The sequence below is a fragment of the Heliangelus exortis genome, chromosome 17 (genome assembly GCF_036169615.1).
Source record: "Heliangelus exortis chromosome 17, bHelExo1.hap1, whole genome shotgun sequence".
Classification (NCBI taxonomy): Eukaryota; Metazoa; Chordata; class Aves; order Apodiformes; family Trochilidae; genus Heliangelus; species Heliangelus exortis.
The window spans coordinates 507067-528374 of record NC_092438.1 but is presented as its reverse complement, the minus strand read 5'-3'; the positions used below and the strand labels follow the sequence as shown (position 1 = coordinate 528374).

The following is a 21308-nucleotide window of genomic DNA, read 5'->3' as shown; positions in this document are numbered from 1 at the left end:
AAGATGCTAATTTCTCCTTAGTGACAATGAGCAGTAGAATCCTGCTGCACTTTATTTGAAGACAGATTTCTGTAAGTGACTTGTCATTTTTTGGCACATATACTTTTATATAAGCATGTATTCTTTAGGCTATCATAGAGCTAGAAGCATGAATTTGTATTGTGACTTGCCTTTAAAGCATAACATAAGAAACTACTGCTAGTGATGTTTGTACACTTGTGCTAGTATAGGTGCAAACCATACTGTATAGGGGTGCCTTCAAGATGTCAAATTTATGTAAGTTTTGAGAAGATTGATGGGTAGTGGGGAAGTATGACAATTTTGTGATGCTTCCAGTGAGGAAAAAAAAAAAAAGTTTGCTTTTATTAGTCTGGATAACCCATTAGTGTTTGTATTTAGGCACGTGTCTCTTTCAGATTAAGGCTACAACAGAGTGTTTTCAGTGAACTTGGTATGGGTAGGAGGCTTTGTGGAGATGAGAATGAGCAAGTGGTACAGCAGGCAGGCATATACAGAGGAGCTGGGTATATTGTGGTCTTAATGTCACAGGGCCTGCCTTCATCTGCAGTGATGGAAGCTAGGAAGGACTTCTGACAAAAAAATTGCAGGAAAACAGACAGGAAATGCATAGTAATGCTGGTCATCTGTTTTAAAAAATGGAGATTAATTATTTTTGTTCTTTACTGTATAGCACCACTTGTCACAAAACAGGTGTCTTTTGCATTTTAGGCTATAGTTACGGAAGAAAAAGATGGGGTTTTTCCCAGAAGTTTTACAAACTAAATGACAGAGATAAGAGAAAGTAAGCAATAAAAATACACTGGCAGCATAACAATGCCGAGTACTGTGCAATATAAAGCGGAAAGCTCTCTACAACTACCTGAAAAAAGGTTATAGTGAGGTGGGGGCTGGTCTCTTCTCTCAAGTAAATAATGGTAGGACTAGAGAAAATGGCCCGAGTTAGCTCCAGGGGAGTTTTAGATTAGATATTGGGAAGAATTCTTTACTGAAAGAATAGTCAGGCTCTGGAATAGGCTGCCCAGGAGGTGAGTCACCATCCCTGGATTTGAAAGAGAGCAATTTGTTACCTTTTTAAGGTGTCAGTAAAGCAGTCATGTCAGTCCTGGGGCACAAATGAGGATAATGGATTCTCATGCCATGGATTGGTTGGAGACAAACGTTGACCCTTCTAGATTGAGTTTTAGATGCTGATTCTAAAACAGGAAAAAGGAAGCAGTGTTTTAGAAGGGTTATAGCTGTCCCCGATGAAATTATTAGAAGCAAGTAAGAGGAGATGTTTCCTGACTGAGATGTGAGATGGAAACCTTTTTGCTGCAATTGGATTGCAAAAGTTGTCCCCAACGGCTGCTGAAGATTACTTCATGGCTAGGAGGAGTAATCTTCAGCCCTCATGGCAAACAAGGTGATTATATTGTCTGGCATAATGGAAGTGTGGAGGAGTTGCCAGAAATAAGAAGAGTAGCATGATTCACACATCTATTTTAGCATGTTGTGCTTACATTTTGAATTGTGGATAGGCTTAGGAATTACTAGCAAAAGAGGTATGGTTTTCAAATTTGTGTTTTGAAGTGAGATTGCCCAAATGTAGAAGGATAAGAGCAGGGCCCAAGGTTGGTAGTGCTGTGAGACCCCTCATCAGACGTCTAAGACAATGTTTAAGTTGGATGTTATCCTGCAGGAGAGGTTGGGAGGAAAATGTAAGCATACCTGAATTCCCATAAACAAAGGAGAACAATGCTTCAAGAGGGAAAACAGTGTGGAAAGCAGACAGGAAGTTAAGAAAGGAAGATAGATATAAATAGAGAAAATCGAATCTGTTTTCTTTGACACCATTGTAAGTGAGATTATTGGAGTAATTTGTTAGAGAAGTTTCAGCTGAACTGTTGAGGACATACTATAAATCTGATCCTGATAACTATTTGATAGAAATGGCAGTTAACTATTGTAAGCTGATAGCTGATTGAAGTTAAGTTAGAAGAGAAAAGGAATACAGGGTAAATAGTTGGGAAAGACAAGAGAAGTCAAAGGTGATTTTTTAATGATAGAAGACATCAAAGCATGTCTGTTGTGGCAGGAGAAAAAAATGGAGGAAAGCACTAACATTCCTGTGGGCATGCTTACAGTGTAGCAGCATTCCCGATTCAGAACTTGCAAAAGAGGTTTTTTTACAGTGTTGTCTTTGACTTAAATGTAACCTTTTATTTGGAGGAACTACAGACTCTTACAGAAATAGATTATAAACAGTAGTGCCCAGACACCTTCATTTCAAGCTGTCTGTGGCAACAGACGTACTTTTTTGGCTTTTATCTATGTCTCTGTTTATTTGTTCTGCTCATCTGAATCTACGGGTAGGTTAATGCTGTTTGTGAGCTGATAAAAGAATGTGCAAGAGAGATGGAGTGATGACACCCTTGATTGTTCTCATGAACTTACTTTAAAGAGAGTTAAAGCAGAAATTGTTGGTTTCTGCCAGGCTTTGACTGTTGTATTTATTTCTGACGTTCAGTTTGAACTGAAAGGAAGACAAAATTTTAAAGCTGTTCAGAAAAGTGCCTTTGCAAGAGTAGCAAATTAAAGCAATCTCTCCCAAGGGGGAGCCTGTGAGAAAGACAAAAGAGTGCTTGCAGAGTTGGAGGCAAATATTTCAAGCAAGAAGTAAATTTCCCTCTAATGTCAGAAGTGAGGATAGAAATGATACTTTCTTTTTTTTTTTTTTTTAATCTGATTTGGTTTTCAGCCATTGTCAACTCATGTGAAGTTCTAAAAGAGATTATTCTGGGTTTGTTAGTATCTTTAATGCATGACTGCTCTTAAAGTGAGTGAATCACACAAGCCAACTATGGATGAGCATTTCAAATAGTCATAAGAAAAAATAGTTGATTGCCTCAAAATTGAATAGAGCTATATAGTTTTTTTCATACATTTTTAGAATAGCATTACTCTGAACAGAAACTGTTTCATTCTTTATGGATATCTTTGGAATGTTTATAATGTCAGTTAAGTAGAGTCTGAAAAGGAAATGTATGTATCAGTAATCAGTTAACCTTTTAAGTTTTTGTGAATGTATGTTCTGTTTTATGTTATATACATCTACTTACTTTGAATAGTGTAATGATATACTTTGTGAGATCTGGTGTCAGAGAAGCAATCTGATTTCAATAGTTAAATGTGTGTAGACTCTATTAGAAATGTAATGTTCGTTACTGATTCCCAATTACTAAGTTCAGATTCAGTACAGTTTTTTTTTTAACTGGAAGATGGCTGTAGAAATATGGGCCATAAGGTGGATTTGTTACTCTGCCTGGGAACAACATTTTATTAAAAAAAAAATAACACCAAAAAAACCATCCTTGTTCCTGCAGAGTGAGAGATGCCTGAACAACCTTAGTACCAAACTGTGGTATGTAGGAACAAGTTTATCAGTTTGCAGCCATGTAATCCAATGATATTTAGCATCAGCCTGCCTAAAATTAGAAGTTTTAAATCAAAATACTGCTGTCGTTTAAAGCTACATATTAGAATGTGTTATTTATGTGTCATTAAAATATTAAATTAAGAAAGCGAATGTGAGATATCCCTCCAGTTCATTTACAGGTTGAGTAGAACATCTGATTTGTTTACATTTCAGTGCATTGGCCGAGTTTGATATTGTGCATTAATAAGTATTCTCTACCGTCTAAAAGCTGTTTTTTATTAGGGATCTTTGCCTTCCTGAGTAATGATCCTATAGTGAACTACAGCTGAGCAAGATGTCTGTGGTTAGTAGTACATATTGTTGTATTGCACAAATAACTCATTTTTATGTAAAATATACTTATGCAAAATTGATACTATCATTTTTTGCTCTTTGAGGTTTGTGTGCATTTTAGTAGATCCCCTGAGTCACCTTTAGGACTAGCCCTTTGTCTAGTTCTTTACAAGTGTTAGATAGTGAACTATCTCAGTCACACTGGGTAGCCTTATTAAAGCATTCTGTTCGTTCCTGGAGGGAGGGCTTTACGTGTTATGGTACCTTCGGGCAGGTAGCAAAATATGCAGTAGGAAGGCTGTGTTTTTAATAATACTCAGATTTCAATAGCTGTCGATGGCACAAGTATTGAGTCTTGGTGATACCTTAAAATTCTGTCGCTGAAAGAACCCTCTAACGCTTGTCTTTGAGTTTCAGAAGGTAGGCATTGTTTATTGCAGCGCTGGATGCATAAGAGTGTTCTCAAAGTCGTGCATGCCATGTCACAACAGGCAAAACTTTATTGTCCCACTCGATACATACGTATGAAACTCATTCTGCTATACATCACATTTCCTGAAACTAATTGTAATCTGCTCCCAATTTCCTGGAACTTACTGTAATATTTACATTCGTAGGTGTGTGTATGTGGGTGGTCTTCCAGGAAGTCATTCTGAGATGTTTTTTTGGTTAATCCCCTCTCAGTCTAGCTGTTCTCAGCCAATTTCCATCTGCAAGGCTCCCTGGTTCCTTAATCTTATCTATGTACATGCAAAAAGCCTCGAGTAGGTGAGCCAAAATCAATATCCTATTGTTTAGTGTCAGAAAAGAGTCTTGCTGAGTCATTTACCCAAGAATGTGGATTTCACAAAGCAGAACTTAATTTCAATATCTTTCTACTAAATATGCAAGTCAGCTATCATTCAGTTAAATCAGTGCATTGTATAAAGTAAATTCATAAGTCAAATAAAATATATTATGTTGAATTCTGTAGCTATCATTAGAACAAACAAACCTAGGGAAGTAAGAGTCTTGTGATGCAGTTATATTTCTTTCCAAGCTTGTTTTTAGGCTCTGTTTTGTCTTTTTGTTAAAAAAAACGATGACCCAAGCATTGTGACCCCTCTCACAATGCATACAAGTTGTGCCAAGCTTGTCTGATAATGACAAGCTATGACTGTATTCCATTGATTTATTTTTTAAAAAAACAATAATTTAAAACTCACTGATGGGTTTTAACTTTTTTTTTTCTTTTTTTTTTTTTTTTTTTTTCACCTCCTCTGATAAGGTGCTTTTGCTGGGATATTTAAGCAAACTAGATGTATCTAAGTAAAAATGTTAGCTCTCTGGTAAGGAACCATGGACTTACAGACAAGCAGTGACCTGTGAAGACTTGTACACTTACATGGAAGAGAATTCATTTAATTCCTCTTGCCAACATGAATGAGCAAACTTCAGTGGATTAAAATGTAGGTGTGAACATTATGATAAGAATATGACAGAATATTCTCACCTTGGTGAAGTGGGCATGTATGATTGAAAAGTTACAGTTTGCAATGAATAGTCTGTTCACAAAATGGAGACACTTGAGCCCTGCAAAATTTCTGCTAGTGGTGGGACAGTTAGAAATAATTAAAATATAGCTCTCTAGCTCAGGTTGCATTTCGGTTTTTTTGTTTAGAGTTCTGTGTAGGACAAGTGCTGGCAAAAGTATCAGGTTGACTCTTGTGGTGTTTGTGATACTTTGATTTCAGTAGCAATGCTCGCAGAACAAGATGGCTCCGTCAGTGCTGTTCACACATCACATCAGAACACTGAGCTGAGGCACTGTAATGGGTTCAACAAAGATTGCCTCTTGTCTGTCTTTCAGATCCTGAGTTTAAGCTGTGCTCTGTCTTAGACTGATAAAAGATGATGTAGCACTGAATTTGGTATACCTAGTCTTCCCACTACTTAATTGTGTTGGCATTTAAAGAGATAGGTACAACTCATTAGCTGCAGCCAATTCATCTCATTTAACAGAATGCTGGTTTGAAATTTCTACAAGGAAACAACTTGGTTCTCGGAAATAGTAAACAGTATCAACTCCTAGAAGTCAGCACAAGCTGCAGGTGCTTAGCCAAGCAGAAAAAAGGTATGATATATAAATTAGAGAGTATTAGATGTTTGCACACGGTTGCATTTCTTTAATCTATTTTCTAATTAAAATTTTTAGAATATAGTAAAAAAAAAGCTTCATCCGTCATAAATTCTTATGAGTGTTGAAGTCTGTTTAGTGCTCTGCTCCTCTCACTGTATGCAAAAGGAAATAATTCTGTTGGACTTTTCACTTGTTCTGTATCACTCTTTAAGCTGTTAGGTGCAGTTTCTCTTTATTTTGGGATGGGAGAATGTAGTTTTTGGAGATGAGTATTTTTTCAGAACCAGCACAGACTTTTTTCAGAACCAGCAGAGATCAATTACAGTGAAATAAACAGGGAGACAACAGACTTTCCAGTATATATATCTTGCAGGGTTTTAAAAATTTGTTTACTATTGTTAGTTGAAATTATAAATGATACATGATTAGTCATTCTAAATATTGGATGGTATCTCATGTGTGTGTCAAAGATTATTAGCCTATGTACAAAGATGTATTATTGATGTAAAAATTGTCCTCTTTTAATAGAAGGGATGGAATGGGACGGGATGGGATAGGATAGCATAGGACTTGTCCCTGAAAGTGTTCAGTAATTTGCATGTTGGTAAAGAGCAGGCAGGAAAAAAAATTAACTGTGCTTCAAATACTCCTTGATTTAAATGATGATAACATTACAAGAAAAATAATCTTGTACCACTAAGAGTGGAGGTTCTTTGAACTTGTATTGGTATGTCATTCCTTAGTTCAGATGGTGTTATTGCTTACAGGGGTGCTTACTAGTCTTACTAGTCTTAAACTAGGCTCACCTTTGTGAGCCATTGTGCTATACAGTCTTAAAACTATAGTAGAAACTAAGAAATAGCATTTTTCATTTAGAAGCTGATCTTTAATAGTAGTTTTTTTAAGAACAGTTTTTTGCTTGAAGAATCCTGCCAAGTTACTTATTACAAGTTAATACAATGTACATTAGAATCCATAATTAAATTATTAAAAACAAAACTCAAAGCAATGCTCTGATTTTTCTCTCTCTATTATGTAGTTGCCCTTACCTGCATAGAACAACAGGGGATACAGAAAGGAAGTATCATCTCAGATACTACAAGACTGGAACATGCATTCATGAAACAGATGTCCAGGGTTACTGTGTGAAGAATGGAATTCACTGTGCATTTGCTCATGGTCAACATGACCTCAGACCACCAGTATATAACATAAGGTAATCTTGCTTCAAATTTTTCATCTTAATTAGTAGGAAATACCACATCCATTATCACCACTTATCAGAAAATGAAGTATGCTTTGCATGGAAAATGTACCTCTGTAACTGTAGACATGAGAATACAATTCATTGTACATTACAGTAGCAGATAGAAGCACACTGGAAAATACATATGCTAGGGTTATGTAATTTGCAGTTTTGTGAGCTATACATGTAGTTCCGTGATAGTTTGTCTTGCACATTTGCATATGGTTTTTACATTCATAAGTTTGTGATTTTGTTAAGCCATCTTTTGGGTTCTCAGCTTGTATGTTTGACATTAAACCTACTGACTTTGCTATTTTAAAAATTGTTGTATTTTTTCATTTATGAGATATCAGTGTTATTTTCTGCCTCTAATTTATAATGTAGCTATTGTCCAAAGAAGGTGCTTTGTTAGACAGGGTGGCAGTAGATATGAGTTTTAGCTGTGGCCAAAGCTGGGAGACAGGCATGTTGTTGTGGGTTGTTATAAATGGGTGGAGGGGGAACTTTTGCTACAGAAAGTGGTCTGAATAGACTCAAAAGGAAAGAATATTGGTTCCTAGAGAGTTCTGAAGCCTTAAGAGGGTCACAAGTATCTTGTACTGGACACTGGCAGAGCATTCTGGGGAACTATCACTATAAGCTTGCCCTATGCTTATACTCTCCTCTAGGCACCTTCTCTTGGCTACTGTTGGAGACAGCATTCCAGGCTAGATGAACCTTTGATCTGAGCTGGTATGGCTGCTATCTTACATTCCCATCTTTGTTATCCCTTATTTCCAACAGTCTGATATGAGATGATAGCTCTCCCTTCATAATAATTTTAATAAAGTTAGTGCCTTTTCAGTAATCTCATAATTATTTAAATTTACATTTTCACAGAATTTTGCCACTTCTGCATTGCCTGGTCACATACTGTTTAGTTAGACATAGCTTTCCTTTCCAGAATTATCTCGCTTTCCTTTCTCAGTTAGCTAGCTGATTCTTCTTATTCTTCAAGACATCTGTCCATTTTTTGCTTTTTAACTTTCCTCTTTTAGCATATGCAGCATGATGCCACATCAGTCTGAACAAAAAGTTCTTGGTGTCTTTGTAATCTGTTACGTGTTAGAATGAGGAACCAATGTATATCAAAGCTGAAAACAAGCTCTGTTCTCTAAATGTCTTTAAGTGTTTTAACATGATTATTTATTGGTGATTGGCTACCTATAGAGCATGAGAAGGAGCTGAGTACAATCTTGGGGAGGCGGTGATCTTCCATCCTGGAGATGTGCCCTGCCCAGCACAGCTGCATCCGCAGTAGCATGGCCTCAGTCCTGGTGACCCCTGCCTGCTCAAGGAGAGGAACATTGGTCACACAGTCAGTCCAGGGGATGTTTGGGGTTGTACGGGAGGGATTGTACGGAGGCAGCACTGATTGACACATTCAAGGAGTCGCAGGTGGTGTCGGTAGATAACCCATGATTCAGACCCATATAAAAGAGTAGGCAGTACAGTGGCTCTGTAGCCATTAATCTTTGTACTTTTCTTCAGACTCTTTTATGAAGTCTTCTGAATGCTCTGTATGGCTTTGCTAGTCTGTTGTCTATCTCTTTATCAATCTTGGCATCCGAGGAAATAATGCATCCCAGAGAGCTGAACTGCTGGACTGACTTAAGCTCTGATTTGCCTATGGTGATGTGGGGATGATGGAAATCTTCCTGTGGTGCAGGCTGGTAGAGAACTTCTGTCTTCTTCAAATTGACTTCCAGCCCAAAAAGGTCTGCAGCCTCTGCAAGGCAGGATGTTATGTGCTGCAGAGTTGCTTCTGTGTAAGCAACAAGGGTGGCATCATCAGCAAAAAGCAACTCTGGGACGTGGTGATTTAGGGTCTTGGTGTGGGCCTTCAGTCACCTTAGGTTGAATAGGCTCCCAAATTTGATCTAAATGCCATTTTCTTCATTGAGGTCTGCCATGGCCTTTTGCAGCATCATGCTGAAGAAGATTGTGAATAGAGTGGGTGTGAGAATACAGCCTTGTTTCACACCATTGGTTATTGGGAAGGATTCAGAGGGTGCATTGCCATATCTGACTTGGCCCCACTGATCCTCATGTAGCAGGATTATAATTTTGAGGAACTTGGGGGGACATTCTAATCATTCCAAATTTGCCACAGGCCCTTTCTACTCACAATGCCAGAAGCTTTAGTGAGGTCAATGAATGTCACATAAAGACCTTTGTTCTGTTCCCTACACTTCTCTTGCAGTTGTCTGAGAACACATAGCATATAACACAAATACCATATTATAACTACTTACATTAAAAACCACCACACCTTTCAGACTCCTCTGAGATCCTGAGTAGGAGCATTTTGGTACAGGAGGTAAATTCCTTCAATATTGGTGTCTAGAGAAGGCAGTGCCAATTGAAGGTAGAGGGCTTTGATTCTTTTAGAGTACTATAGATCCACCTCTAGTGTTTGATTCCTCACCTTGTTTCTTCATTGCTTAAACTCTGCCCGATGTAATAATGCTATAGTATCTTTAAAAAAAGATATTTTTACAGATTTGCCATCGCTGAATCTCTGTAGAGCTTAATTTTACTAAAACGGTGTAATAAAATTGTCTCAGAATTTTGGTAGAGGTTTCATACCACTGATAAAATATCTTCTAGTTTGGTAGCAGTCACTCTGATCTTTTGGCAAGCTTGTGGTTGCTTACTTGCAAAGCGGTTGTAAACTCTTGCAGAAGAGATAGTATGTGATTGTTGTTTGCTACTAGGTCTCCGGAATGTCTTGACAAACTTTTTTTGCAAAATCTTAAATTCATCCCAAAGTACTTTGGCTGATTTCATAAGATGTAGTATTCAATAGTTACATTTTGTACCTTCCTTCAGCGATAGCTTTCTCAATGCAGAGTCTTATGGTATTGAATTCTTCTTCACAGAGGCATTCTGTATCTGATCACCCATATTGCCATGTCTTTTTTAGCTCTGCCATATCCTATGTGGTGGTGAAATATCAGAAATTGTGAGCATATTCAAATAGTCAGCACACCAACGTATGGGGTATATGACATTATTATTTCTAAAGATTATTTGTCAGCTTCAGCATGAGTAATTGTTTGAAATACAGGCAATTTAATTTTTTTTTACAATTTAGGCTTGGTAAGAGCTGGGTTAGGTGACTGAATTTTTATAGACTTGGATAGGATTATACCTGTGACAGTTACTGTAGCTTATACAGTTGCGAAGTGTTATTTTCTTTTTCCCATTCCAGGGAACTTCAGGCACAGGAAACCTTACAGAATGGGCAGGTAGGATGCGGTGAAGGCATTCCAGATCTGCAGCTGGGAGTCTCAGCAAGCCAGGCAATGATTGAGAAGATCCTTAGTGAAGATCCAAGATGGCAGGGTAATGTTACCCTGTCCCCTTTCTGCTTCTTTACTGATAATTGATCCAATTTATTGATCCTGTGTCTTCATCTGGGGGAAGTTCTAAAGCCTCTTTTAACAATAAAGATTTGCTTTAGATAAGTAGTATGGATATTTATGAATAAGTTGTACCTTCATTCATATTTATATTCAGATTATATTTTAAAAATGTTTGGAAGATATTTAATAGGTCTTTTCCAGTTTATTTGATATGAGCGTTGCTAATTTGTCGATTGAAGAACTGTTCTTAAAAGTGAGTAGGAGCTCTGTCTGTGATAAGTTGCAGTAATGATTCAAGTCTTCCTTTTTGAGTCATTGCTAGAGTAGTTAGTGGACATTATTCTTTGCTGAGCTTGACTAGAAGGAATGAAGTAGAATATTATACAGAAAATTGGAGCAAAATATTAAAATACAAGAATGTCTTGAAAGCATTACATTAAATCCCTTAAAGTAAATCAAATGCCCTCGTTTTCCTAAAACTGTCAAATTTTGTTCTCATGTTCTTGGTTTAGACTTACTCACTATGTAGCCAAAGATGTTACTATCAATTAGGTATTGTTAGAGTTCTTGCCCAAATCTCACTTTGGAAAAGACTGATGGGTGCAATTACTTCCACTAAATTCATGTGGAGACATTAATACATGAAGATCACATGAAGATGCTGTCTCTAAGAAATTCAAAGGGAGATGACTGTGTGATAACTGTCCGCTCTGTATTTTTAAGTCTACTGCAGGGTGAATTCCAACCATTTAAGTACGAATAATGTAGAGCTTAATTGTCATCTCTAAATAAAAAATATTGGATGTTCAATCTAAAAAGACAGCAGAATTGACCAGCTACTGGTATTTCTATGTCATTCCTTGCATTGTGGCAGGTCTGTGTTATATAATGTGTGACTCATGTCAATCCTGGCGTATATGGTAAGATTGCAGATAACCTTTGGGGATTGAAAATCATCAAACTAATGATTTCAACCTTATTTTCCTGTATCTTTAACTGTTGGAAAGGACTGGGCGTAGAGTAGACTCCATGCAATACTCTTAACAATCTTTGTTGTTTGAAGGTATATTATTAATGACTTCTTGAGAATGTTTCTTCAGCTAGTTTTCCACAAATCCTGCAGGAGTCTTGTAGTGTTGTGCACTTCGTTTTTGAGAACACCTCAGGCTAAAAGGCTTGCTGAATTCAAGATGACATTGACTGCTGCTGTTTTACCTATGTCCTGGTTTGGGCCAGGATAAAGGTGATTTTCTGTCTTGTATTTTTGCTTTTAGCTAAGTCTCTTGTAAGCAGTTGCACTTGCTGAAATTAACAGCAAGTTTCTCAGACAGTGTGTGTTTCTAGGACTGATAACACTTGATGTTTATAGTTACTGCTAGAGGCTGGTATGCAGAGCCAAGGACACTGCTCAGCTCTGAGGAAAACATAAAGAGGTCCCTCCTGCAGCCCTCCTCTGGGGAGGAACAGACAAGATAGATGCCAGAATTGACCAAACAGAGGATTCCATCCCATATACGTCATCCTCAGTATAAATTTGAGGGATCACGAGGGCCAAGCCAGTTTTCCAGCTTCCAGCTGCCTGCCCTTCCTGCCTTTCCTGCTTCCATTCCTTCACCCCGGCATCCTGGAAGGATCCCGTCCGTTTGCCTGCCTGTGGTCCTGATCCGTGCCAGCCCATATCTGTGTGTTCCTGCCTCCAATTCCCAACTGCTGCCAACTCCAGGAGTCCAGCCTGGACTTTCCCAGGGCTGCCCTGCAGCCTCGGTGGTGATGTGAGAGTTATTGGGGGAAAGGGGGGAGGAATGTGGTATCCATTTTCTTGTATATTTGTATATATTTGTTAATTTTTCCCACTTATCATTACTGTTTCATTAAAGTTGTGTAGTTTAGTTTCCAACCCATAAATCTCTCTCCCTTATTCTCTCTCCTTTCTTATCAGGGAGGAGAGAGAGATTAATAGAGAGCGTCTGTTACTCGGTTTAATTGCCGGGCCAGTGTTAAACCGTGACAGATTTATTGGTGCCCAACGTGGGGCCCGAGCTAATTGGCTCGAGTCCAGTTTAAATTTTGACTAATTTGCCTGAATAGTTTGAATTCCAACTCCAGTAGAAGAATGGCTTTGCTGAGCTGGAATCAGATCTTGTTCTTTGGAAATTTCACAGGGTTGGAGATTAAACCAATCATGCCGTACCTTTGGTATTTAGGGTATGTGATATGTATTTTTGCAGCTGGAGTTGCTGTTACTATGTGGGTTTTCTTTCGTAAGAGCTGCTTAAGAACCATCGTTGCAATATGGTCTTCAATACTGATATATATCATGGTACATGGTGCAGTAGTGTTTCATACAGAGATAAAAAACTTGGTTGGTAATTACACTGCCAGTTTTAATTTGGGAAATTATACCATTCCATCGTATTTTGGGCTGACTCCCCCAGATTTTAGTAACAATAGCATTTCATTTCTCAATCTTCTGGTGGGTGTTGTTAATTTTTGAGACTGAGCACGCTTTTTTGGAGGCTGAGGGTTACTGTTTGGAGAGTGAGAGCTGCTCCTTGTACAGAGAGCACCCCCACTCCTGCCGCTTCTCGCCCCCCCTCACACAAGGGCACAACTCAGATAAAGCCGGCCAGCATCGCCAGTGTTTCTGCTACAGCTGCAGTTGCTGTCTCTACCCCCACAGACACTGCTGCTGCTCAGAAAACGAGCCCTGCTGCTGCTACTGCTGCAGACACCACAGCCTCTCCCCCTCAGCCCACGCAGTTACTTGTTGACCCTGTAACTAGGAGAAAAGTAAAACAATGGAAATCACAAATGAGCCTTAACCCTTCCAAGTCTGAACAAGACGACCAGGTGATAGAGGAAATAGAGGATACTGCCTCTCCTCGTAGAGCAGCTAGAAGAGACTCTAAAGCAGAGTCAGCTGAGGACTCAGACTCAGAATCTGCTCAGTCCTATTCCATGAGAGACTTGCGTACTCTGAGAAAAGACTACAGCCGATTTCCAGGTGAACCACTTCTCTCTTGGTTACTCCGATGCTGGACGGAAGGGGCTGCTACCATAACATTAACTCAGAAGGAAGCCAGACAGTTGGGATCCCTGGCCAGAGATGCAGGTATTGATCGAGCATTTGGGGAAAAGGCTGGAACCACCAGCCTATGGAAACGACTCTTGGCAGCTGTAAGGGAGAGATATCCCTATAAAGAGGAAATAGACTGCCCACAGGTCAAAGCACCCACACTTGGAAAAGCTCTCAAGTATCTGGAGGAATTGGCTGTACGAGACGTGATCTATAATGCTGATGACATTGAAGATCCTTATCACGTACCGTGCCCTAGACCTATGCTGCAAAGGTTTGCGCATGCTGCACCACCACCTTTTAACCATACACTATCAGTAATGCTATGGGTTCCTGCAGATGTGGATGCAACTGTGGGTGATGTGATTAAAACAGTACGAGAGTGTGAAGATGCTGTCACAGCCCCTCGTCGGGCCTCAGTCTCAGCATTAAAGAGAACATCTGAGAAACTGCATTCACCCCTTTTTCCTCAGACAGAAGGAGGACCCTGCGTTGCAACCATTAAGAGGAGACGCCCTCCTATGAGACGGAATCGAGAGAAACAGAATTCAGTAAGAGGAATCTTATGGGCACTCCTGTGTGAGTATGGAGAGGACATGAAAAAGTGGGATCAGAAACCTACTGCTGTCCTAGAGGAGCAAGTACGTAAGTTGCTGAGTAAGACGAAGGCAAAAGGAGGTCCTTCTAAAAAGATGGCTGCTCAAGTCTCCAGTGTGGAGTTACCCAATTCAAACATGCTGGTGACTCAAGATCCCTGTACATCAGGAGTGAGTAGTGGGGATGCAAACTCCAGTAATGCACATACTGACAATGTTGTATGTGCTCAAGCTTAGAGGTGCCCTGCCTCCAGCCAGGTGGAGGAAAGGGACAACCGAATTTATTGGATTGTGTGGATTCGATGGCCTGGCACATTAGAGCCACAAAAGTATAAAGCCTTGGTGGACACTGGTGCACAGTGCACACTAATGCCATCCAATCAGAAAGGGACAGAATCCGTCACTATTTCTGGAGTGACGGGGGGATCTAAAGAACTGACTATTGTGAAGGCTGATGTGAGCCTCACTGGAATAAAGTGGCATAAGCACCCGATAGTGACTGGTCCAGATGCTCCTTGCATCCTTGGCATAGACTACCTCATGGGAGGTGATTTCGAGGACCCGAAAGGGTACCGGTGGTCCTTTGATACTGCAGCTATTAAGACTGAGAATGGAGAATGGCTGCTTGCTTTGTTTGGCCTTTCAGACAAATCCTTTGTAGTGGGTTTGCTGAGAACTATAAACCAGCGGGTGCCGACTGCTATTTCAGTAGTGCATTGAAGACAATACCATGTCAACAGAGATGTTGTGATCCCCATTCACAAGCTGATCCGGCAACTAGAGAGCCAAGGAGTGATCAGCAAGACTCACTCACCCTTCAACAGTCCTGTATGGCCAGTGAGGAAGCCTAATGGAGAGTGGAGGCTGACAGTGGACTATCGTGCCCTGAAAACCTCATTCCACCACTAAGTGCTGCTGTGCCGGACATACTAGAACTTCAGTATGAGCTGGAGTCAAAGGCAGCCAGGTGGTTTGCTACTATTGACATTGCTAATGCATTTTTTGCTATTCCTATAGCATCAGAATGCAGAGCACAGTTTGCTTTCACCTGGAGAGGTATCCAGTACACTTGGAATCGACTGCCCCAGGGGTGGAAACACAGTCCTACCATCTGCCATGGACTGATCCATGATACCTTGGAAAAGGGTGGAGCTCCAGAACATCTACAGTACATCGATGACATCATTGTGTGGGATGACAACATTGTGTGGGCTTTCCACAGCAAAGGAAGTCTACGAGAAAGGTAAGAAGATAATTGAAATCCTTCTAGAGGCTGGTTTTGCTATCAAAAGGAGCAAGGTTAAGGGACCTGCACAAGAGATCCAGTTTCTGGGAGTTAAGTGGCAAGATGGACGTCGCCACATCCCAATGGACGTGATTAACAAAATAACAGCTATGGCCCCACCAACTACCAAAAAAGATACTCAGTCCTTCTTAGGAACTGTTGGTTTCTGGAGGATGCATATTCCTCTTTATAATCAGATTGTGAAACCTCTCTACGAGGTTACCCGGAAGAAGAAAGACTTTAAATGGGGCTCAGAACAACAAGCTGCTTTTGAGAGTATTAAACAGGAGATTGTGCAGGCAATGGCCCTCGGACCAATTCGAACAGGGCCAGACATTAAAAATGTGCTTTACACCGGAGATGGAGGTGATGGTCCTACATGGAGCCTCTGGCAGAAAGCTCCAGGAGAGACTCGAGGCCGACCTCTTGGATTTTGGGGTCGAAACTACAAAGGCTCCGAAGCCAATTACACAGCCACTGAAAAAGAGATACTGGCCGCATATGAAGGAGTTAGAGCTGCTTCAGAAGTGATTGGTACTGAAGCACAGCTCCTCCTGGTGCCACGATTACCTGTACTGGGTTTTATGTACACAGGTAGAGAATCTTCCCATCATGCTACCGATGCTACCTGGAGTAAATGGATTGCTTTACTCTCACAGAGAGCTAGGATAGGAAGATTCAATCGTCCAGGAATTGTAGAAGCAATAACACATTGGCCAGAAGGAAAACACTTTGGAATGCCACCAGAAAAAGTGGTAAAACGGGCTGAAGAAGCCCCACCATATGACCAATTATCAGAGGATGAAAAACAATATGCTCTTTTCACTGATGGATCCTGTCGTCTGGTAGGAGGCCATCGAAGGTGGAAAGCTGCTGCATGGAATCCTACACGACTAGTTGCAAAAACAGATGAAGGAGATGGTGAATCAAGTCAATTTGCAGAGGTAAAAGCCATCCAATTGGCTTTGGACATTGCTGAACAAGGAAAGTGGTCGAGACTTTATCTCTATACTGACTCATGGATGGTAGCAAATGCCTTATGGGGTTGGTTAAAGCAGTGGAAACAAAACAACTGGCAACGTAGAGATAAACCTATCTGGGCTGCTGAACTGTGGAAAGACATTGCTGCAAGGTTAGAGAAACTTGATGTAAAAGTGCGTCACGTAGATGCCCACGTACCTTCGTATCGAGCTACTGAGGAACATCGAAACAACCAGCGAGCAGATGAGGCTGCTCAAGTGTTCCAAATAGACCTGGACTGGGACCATAAAGGTGAACTGTTTTTAGCCAAATGGGCCCACAATGCTTCAGGTCATCAAGGCAGGGATGGAACATATCGATGGGCTCGTGACCGAGGGGTGGATTTATCTTTGGACGCTATTGCCCAGGTTATCCACGACTGTGACATATGTGCTGCAATTAAGCAAGCTAAAAGGTTGAAACCTCTGTGGTATGAAGAGAGATGGTCAAAATATAGGTATGGGGAGGCCTGGCAAGTTGATTACATCACACTGCCTCAAACCCGCCAGGGTAAGTGCTATGTGCTTACAATGGTGGAGGCAAGTACAGGATGGCTGGAAACATATCCTGTGCCTCATGCCACATCCCGGAACAGTATTCTGGGCCTAGAGAAACAAGTCTTGTGGAGACATGGTACACCAGAAAGAATTGAGTCAGATAATGGAACTCATTTCAAAAATAGTCTTATAAATAACTGGGCCTAAGAACATGGTATTAAGTGGATATACCATATCCCCTATTATGCACCAGCCTCAGGTAAAATTGAAAGGTACAATTGACTGTTAAAAACTACCTTAAAGGCAATGGGTGGTGGAACTTTTAAAAACTGGGACAAGCACTTGGCAAAAGCTACCTGGTTAGTTAATACCAGGCGTTCCATCAATCGAGCTGGTCCTGCTCAGTCAGATCTTCTACACACAGTAGATGGGAACAAAGTGCCTGTGGTGCATGAAAGGAATCTCCTAGGGAAAACAGTTTGGGTTTATCCTGCCTCGGGCAAAGGCAAACCCATTCGTGGGATTGCTTTCGCTCAAGGGCCCGGACACACCTGGTGCGTGATGATGAAAGGTGGAGAAGTACAATGTGTACCACAAGGGAGTCTAACACTAGGATGATTTTGTGATGATGAAATCAGAACTAGATCCATCGGCTGGCACACAGTAACTTCCTTGAAGTTAACATCTGCAACCTGCAACTTCTGGACCATGGACATGAACTGTGAAAATTGCTCCTTCTTTTGAGAATCTGCTACAATAGATGAGCATCTGCAATCATAGACTGAATTTCTATGTTCATAGACTGAATTTCTATGTTTCTGTTTCTCAGACAGTGTGTGTTTCTAGGACTGATAACACTTGATGTTTATAGTTACTGCTAGAGGCTGGTATGCAGAGCCAAGGACATTGCTCAGCTCTGAGGAAACCATAAAGAGGTCCCACCTGCATCCCTCCTTTGGTGAGGAACAGACAAGATAGATGCCAGAATTGACCAAACAGAGTATTCCATCCCATATACGTCATCCTCAGTATAAATTTGAGGGATCACGAGGGCCAAGCCAGTTTTCCAGCTTCCGGCTGCCTGCCCTTCCTGCCTTTCCTGCTTCCCTTCCTTCACCCCGGCATCCTGGAAGGATCCCATCCGTTTGCCTGCCTGTGGTCCTGATCCGTGCCAGCCCATATCTGTGTGTTCCTGCCTCCAGTTCCCAACTGCTGCCAACTCCAGGAGTCCAGCCTGGACTTTCCCAGGGCTGCCCTGCAGCCTCGGTGGTGATGTGAGAGTTATTGGGGGAAAGGGGGGAGGAATGTGGTATCCATTTTCTTGTATATTTGTATATATTTGTTAATTTTTCCCACTTATCATTACTGTTTCATTAAAGTTGTGTAGTTTAGTTTCCAACCCATAAGTCTCTCTCCCTTATTCTCTCTCCTTTCTTATAAGGGAGGAGAGAGAGATTAATAGAGAGCGTCTGTTACTCGGTTTAATTGCCGGGACAGTGTTAAACTGTGACAACCTACATCCACTTGCCCACCTTTGGAAGAAGTTATGTTGCTTTGACATGATTTACCCCTCAAAAACCCCTGCTTGCTGTTAGCAAAATTGTACCTTTTTTTTTACTTCAGTGTTTTTGTATTTTTATGTTTTTATACAGGACCTTGTTTGTTATCTTTTTCCTCCTTCCTGGCAGGAAAGGTTTAGGGATAGAGAAGAGGATCTGGAATTTGTCCAGGAAGTTCTTACTAGATAACCTTTAAATTAAAGTAGTTTTGGTAAAATAAAGACCATCAACGCTAAACTTGAAAAGAGAAATTCAGATACAATACTGCTTCAGTTTTTTGCGTTTGTCTTTCGAAATGAAGAACACTGTTTCAGGTGTTGATTTTCAAAATGTTAAATGTGTATGAGAATTTCCATATAGTTTATTTGCCTATAGATTACTTGTGCTTTAGTATGTACTTTATTGTATTATTGCTACTGAACACAAAGCAATGAAAATTGCTTTGCGTGTAAATGTTTAGATTTTTGTTTAAAAAAATGCAGGACTCAGCCTAAATTTGTAAGAATGGCGGGAGGGGTCAGTAAATCATGATTTATTTTACAAAAGCAGTGTGATACCTAAGCTCAGTAAAGACACTCTGAATGCAAAAACTAGTTGTTTATTTCAATTAATTGTTGACTTGTTTACAGACACAAATTTTGTATTATCTGGCTACAAGACAGAACAATGTACCAAGCCACCCAGACTTTGCCGCCAGGGTTATGCGTGTCCACACTATCACAACAGTCGAGATAGAAGACGAAGTCCCAGAAAATTCAAATACAGGTACGTAAATACATATTAAGAATAGATTGTTTGGTCAGTCAGTTGTAAAGGGACTGATTTATTTGAGTTCTTCTGTAATGCAACTGGAAATTCTTTAAGGAATAAAAACATCTTTCCCCAAAGTCTTGCAAAATTTTATTGTACTATGTTTACAAAGAAACATCTGTTTAGAATGATCAGACAGTTCTTAAGACAAAAACTGTAAAGCTGTAATGGAAAGATCCTTCTTTCTTGTGAAGAAATAAAAATTTTTCTGTTATTCTTAGCAAAATTCAGAATCACTAAGTCAAACCTTCTTTGTTATGAAAAGATCAATTATATTTTCTGTCTGTTTTCTGGATTTGTTCTATTTTCCATTCCTGAACAATATTTTTAGGACAAAAATACAATGCATCAACCTTTGTTTTCATCATTACCTCATTTTACATCCTTCTCATACATTGTGGTTTCTTTGTTGGTTTTGGTGTTCTTTCTTGCAGTGCTACAAGGTTCGGAATTACAGGTTTGCTTGACATTCTCAGGACTGTCAATAAATGTAATTGGACAGGAGATACATAGAATCTTACTAGCTCATGTTTCTGCCAAAGAATTTCCAAGAAGTGTCTCAGAATTTGCAACTTTATCAGTCCCAGAATCTAAGATTGAGGAGGAAGTGGTTTGAGACTTCTGCTGAGAAGCAGATGCAAGCACTTTTCTGGATGTAACTTTTTTCTAGGTCCACTCCTTGCCCCAGTGTAAAACATGCAGATGAATGGGGTGAACCTTCAAGGTGTGAAAGTGGGGATAGCTGTCAATATTGTCATTCTCGTACAGAGCAGCAGTTTCATCCTGAGGTAAGAACTATGTTTCTACTTACTTTTAGCAATTTTAAAGTTGTTATGGATTAGATTAGCAATTAAATATATTTTTTATGCAGAAATATGGGGCATTTCATTCAACACTTCCAGTTGTTTAGGCATTTGCTTAATCAAAACTAAATTTGTTAAAAAATAGTTATTTGTATTGCCGTGGTTTTCACTGATAAATTTTGTTGTATTGCTTATGAATTATTAACATTCTCTGGATTTTGGCATAAATAAATGTGTCCTCTTTTTTACTCGGCTCTTCCAGTTCTGTGGTTAGAATGGAAATTCTCTATTTGTTATTATACAGAAGAGGGTTACAATTCTCCTGTCTTAGGTTTGCTTTTCTTCTATTTCTTTTTTTTTCTTTGTTTTTCTTTCCATTTTTCTTTTTCTTTTCTTTGATTTTTTAAAAAGTGTAGTAAGAATGAAATTTTCTGAGAAAACTAAAATACATACATATTTCTAGTAAATACTCATTTTCTTCATTTAACGGTTTTAAAATTTTATAACAATTTTGCCACTGTGTAACAAATATGTTTAGATTAACCACCCTTCTCTTTTTTTTAGATATATAAATCTACAAAGTGCAATGACATGCGCCAGACAGGTTACTGCCCACGTGGTCCATTTTGTGCATTTGCTCATGTTGAAAGTAAGTGAGAGAACTGTTCTTTTCTATCAGTGTTCATAAAAATGAACCATCATGTCTAAGCATCAGTGACAGAAGCAATTTAACATCTTTGATTTTAATGCATAAATGGCATTTGATGTTTTTAGAAATTCATTCCATGTTTACTAATACCATACATTGCTATGAGAGCTTGCTGCATTTCCATCAGCAGTAAAAAAAGAGGTGCTTTTCCTTACAAATGCAGCTTGTACTTATATTTTTTTCAGCTTGATTTGGCAATATGCTGCACCCGTGCTTGATTTTTAAAACTATATTAGATGTCCTGTTAAAACCTATAGTAAATTTCTCTGGTAAAAGTTAAACATCCTTTCAAGTATTTGCAGAACTAGGGCCTTAGTTAAACTGAGAAGAAACACCAAGAAAATTGTCAGCTGTCCTCTTTCCCCCAAAAAAGGCTAGCTAGGGTAAGTTGGAATGCTTGAGTAATGGACTC

The 21308-nt window shown here is 39.6% G+C and overlaps 1 protein-coding gene across 4 annotated transcripts in view; it reads left to right on the top strand.

The window, feature by feature from the left end:
* Positions 1-21308, top strand: part of UNKL (unk like zinc finger) — a 61305-nt gene that overhangs the window by 2146 nt on the left and 37851 nt on the right. For 3 of the 4 annotated variants that reach the window (XM_071761233.1, XM_071761232.1, XM_071761234.1), the window contains exons 3-7: positions 6928-7104; positions 10388-10521; positions 19204-19339; positions 20055-20172; positions 20752-20836. In XM_071761233.1, coding sequence (XP_071617334.1) covers positions 6928-7104; positions 10388-10521; positions 19204-19339; positions 20055-20172; positions 20752-20836 — 650 coding nt within the window. Of the gene's footprint in view, positions 1-6927; positions 7105-10387; positions 10522-19203; positions 19340-20054; positions 20173-20751; positions 20837-21308 lie in introns of those variants that run through there. The other variant, XM_071761235.1, reaches the window with a different exon arrangement.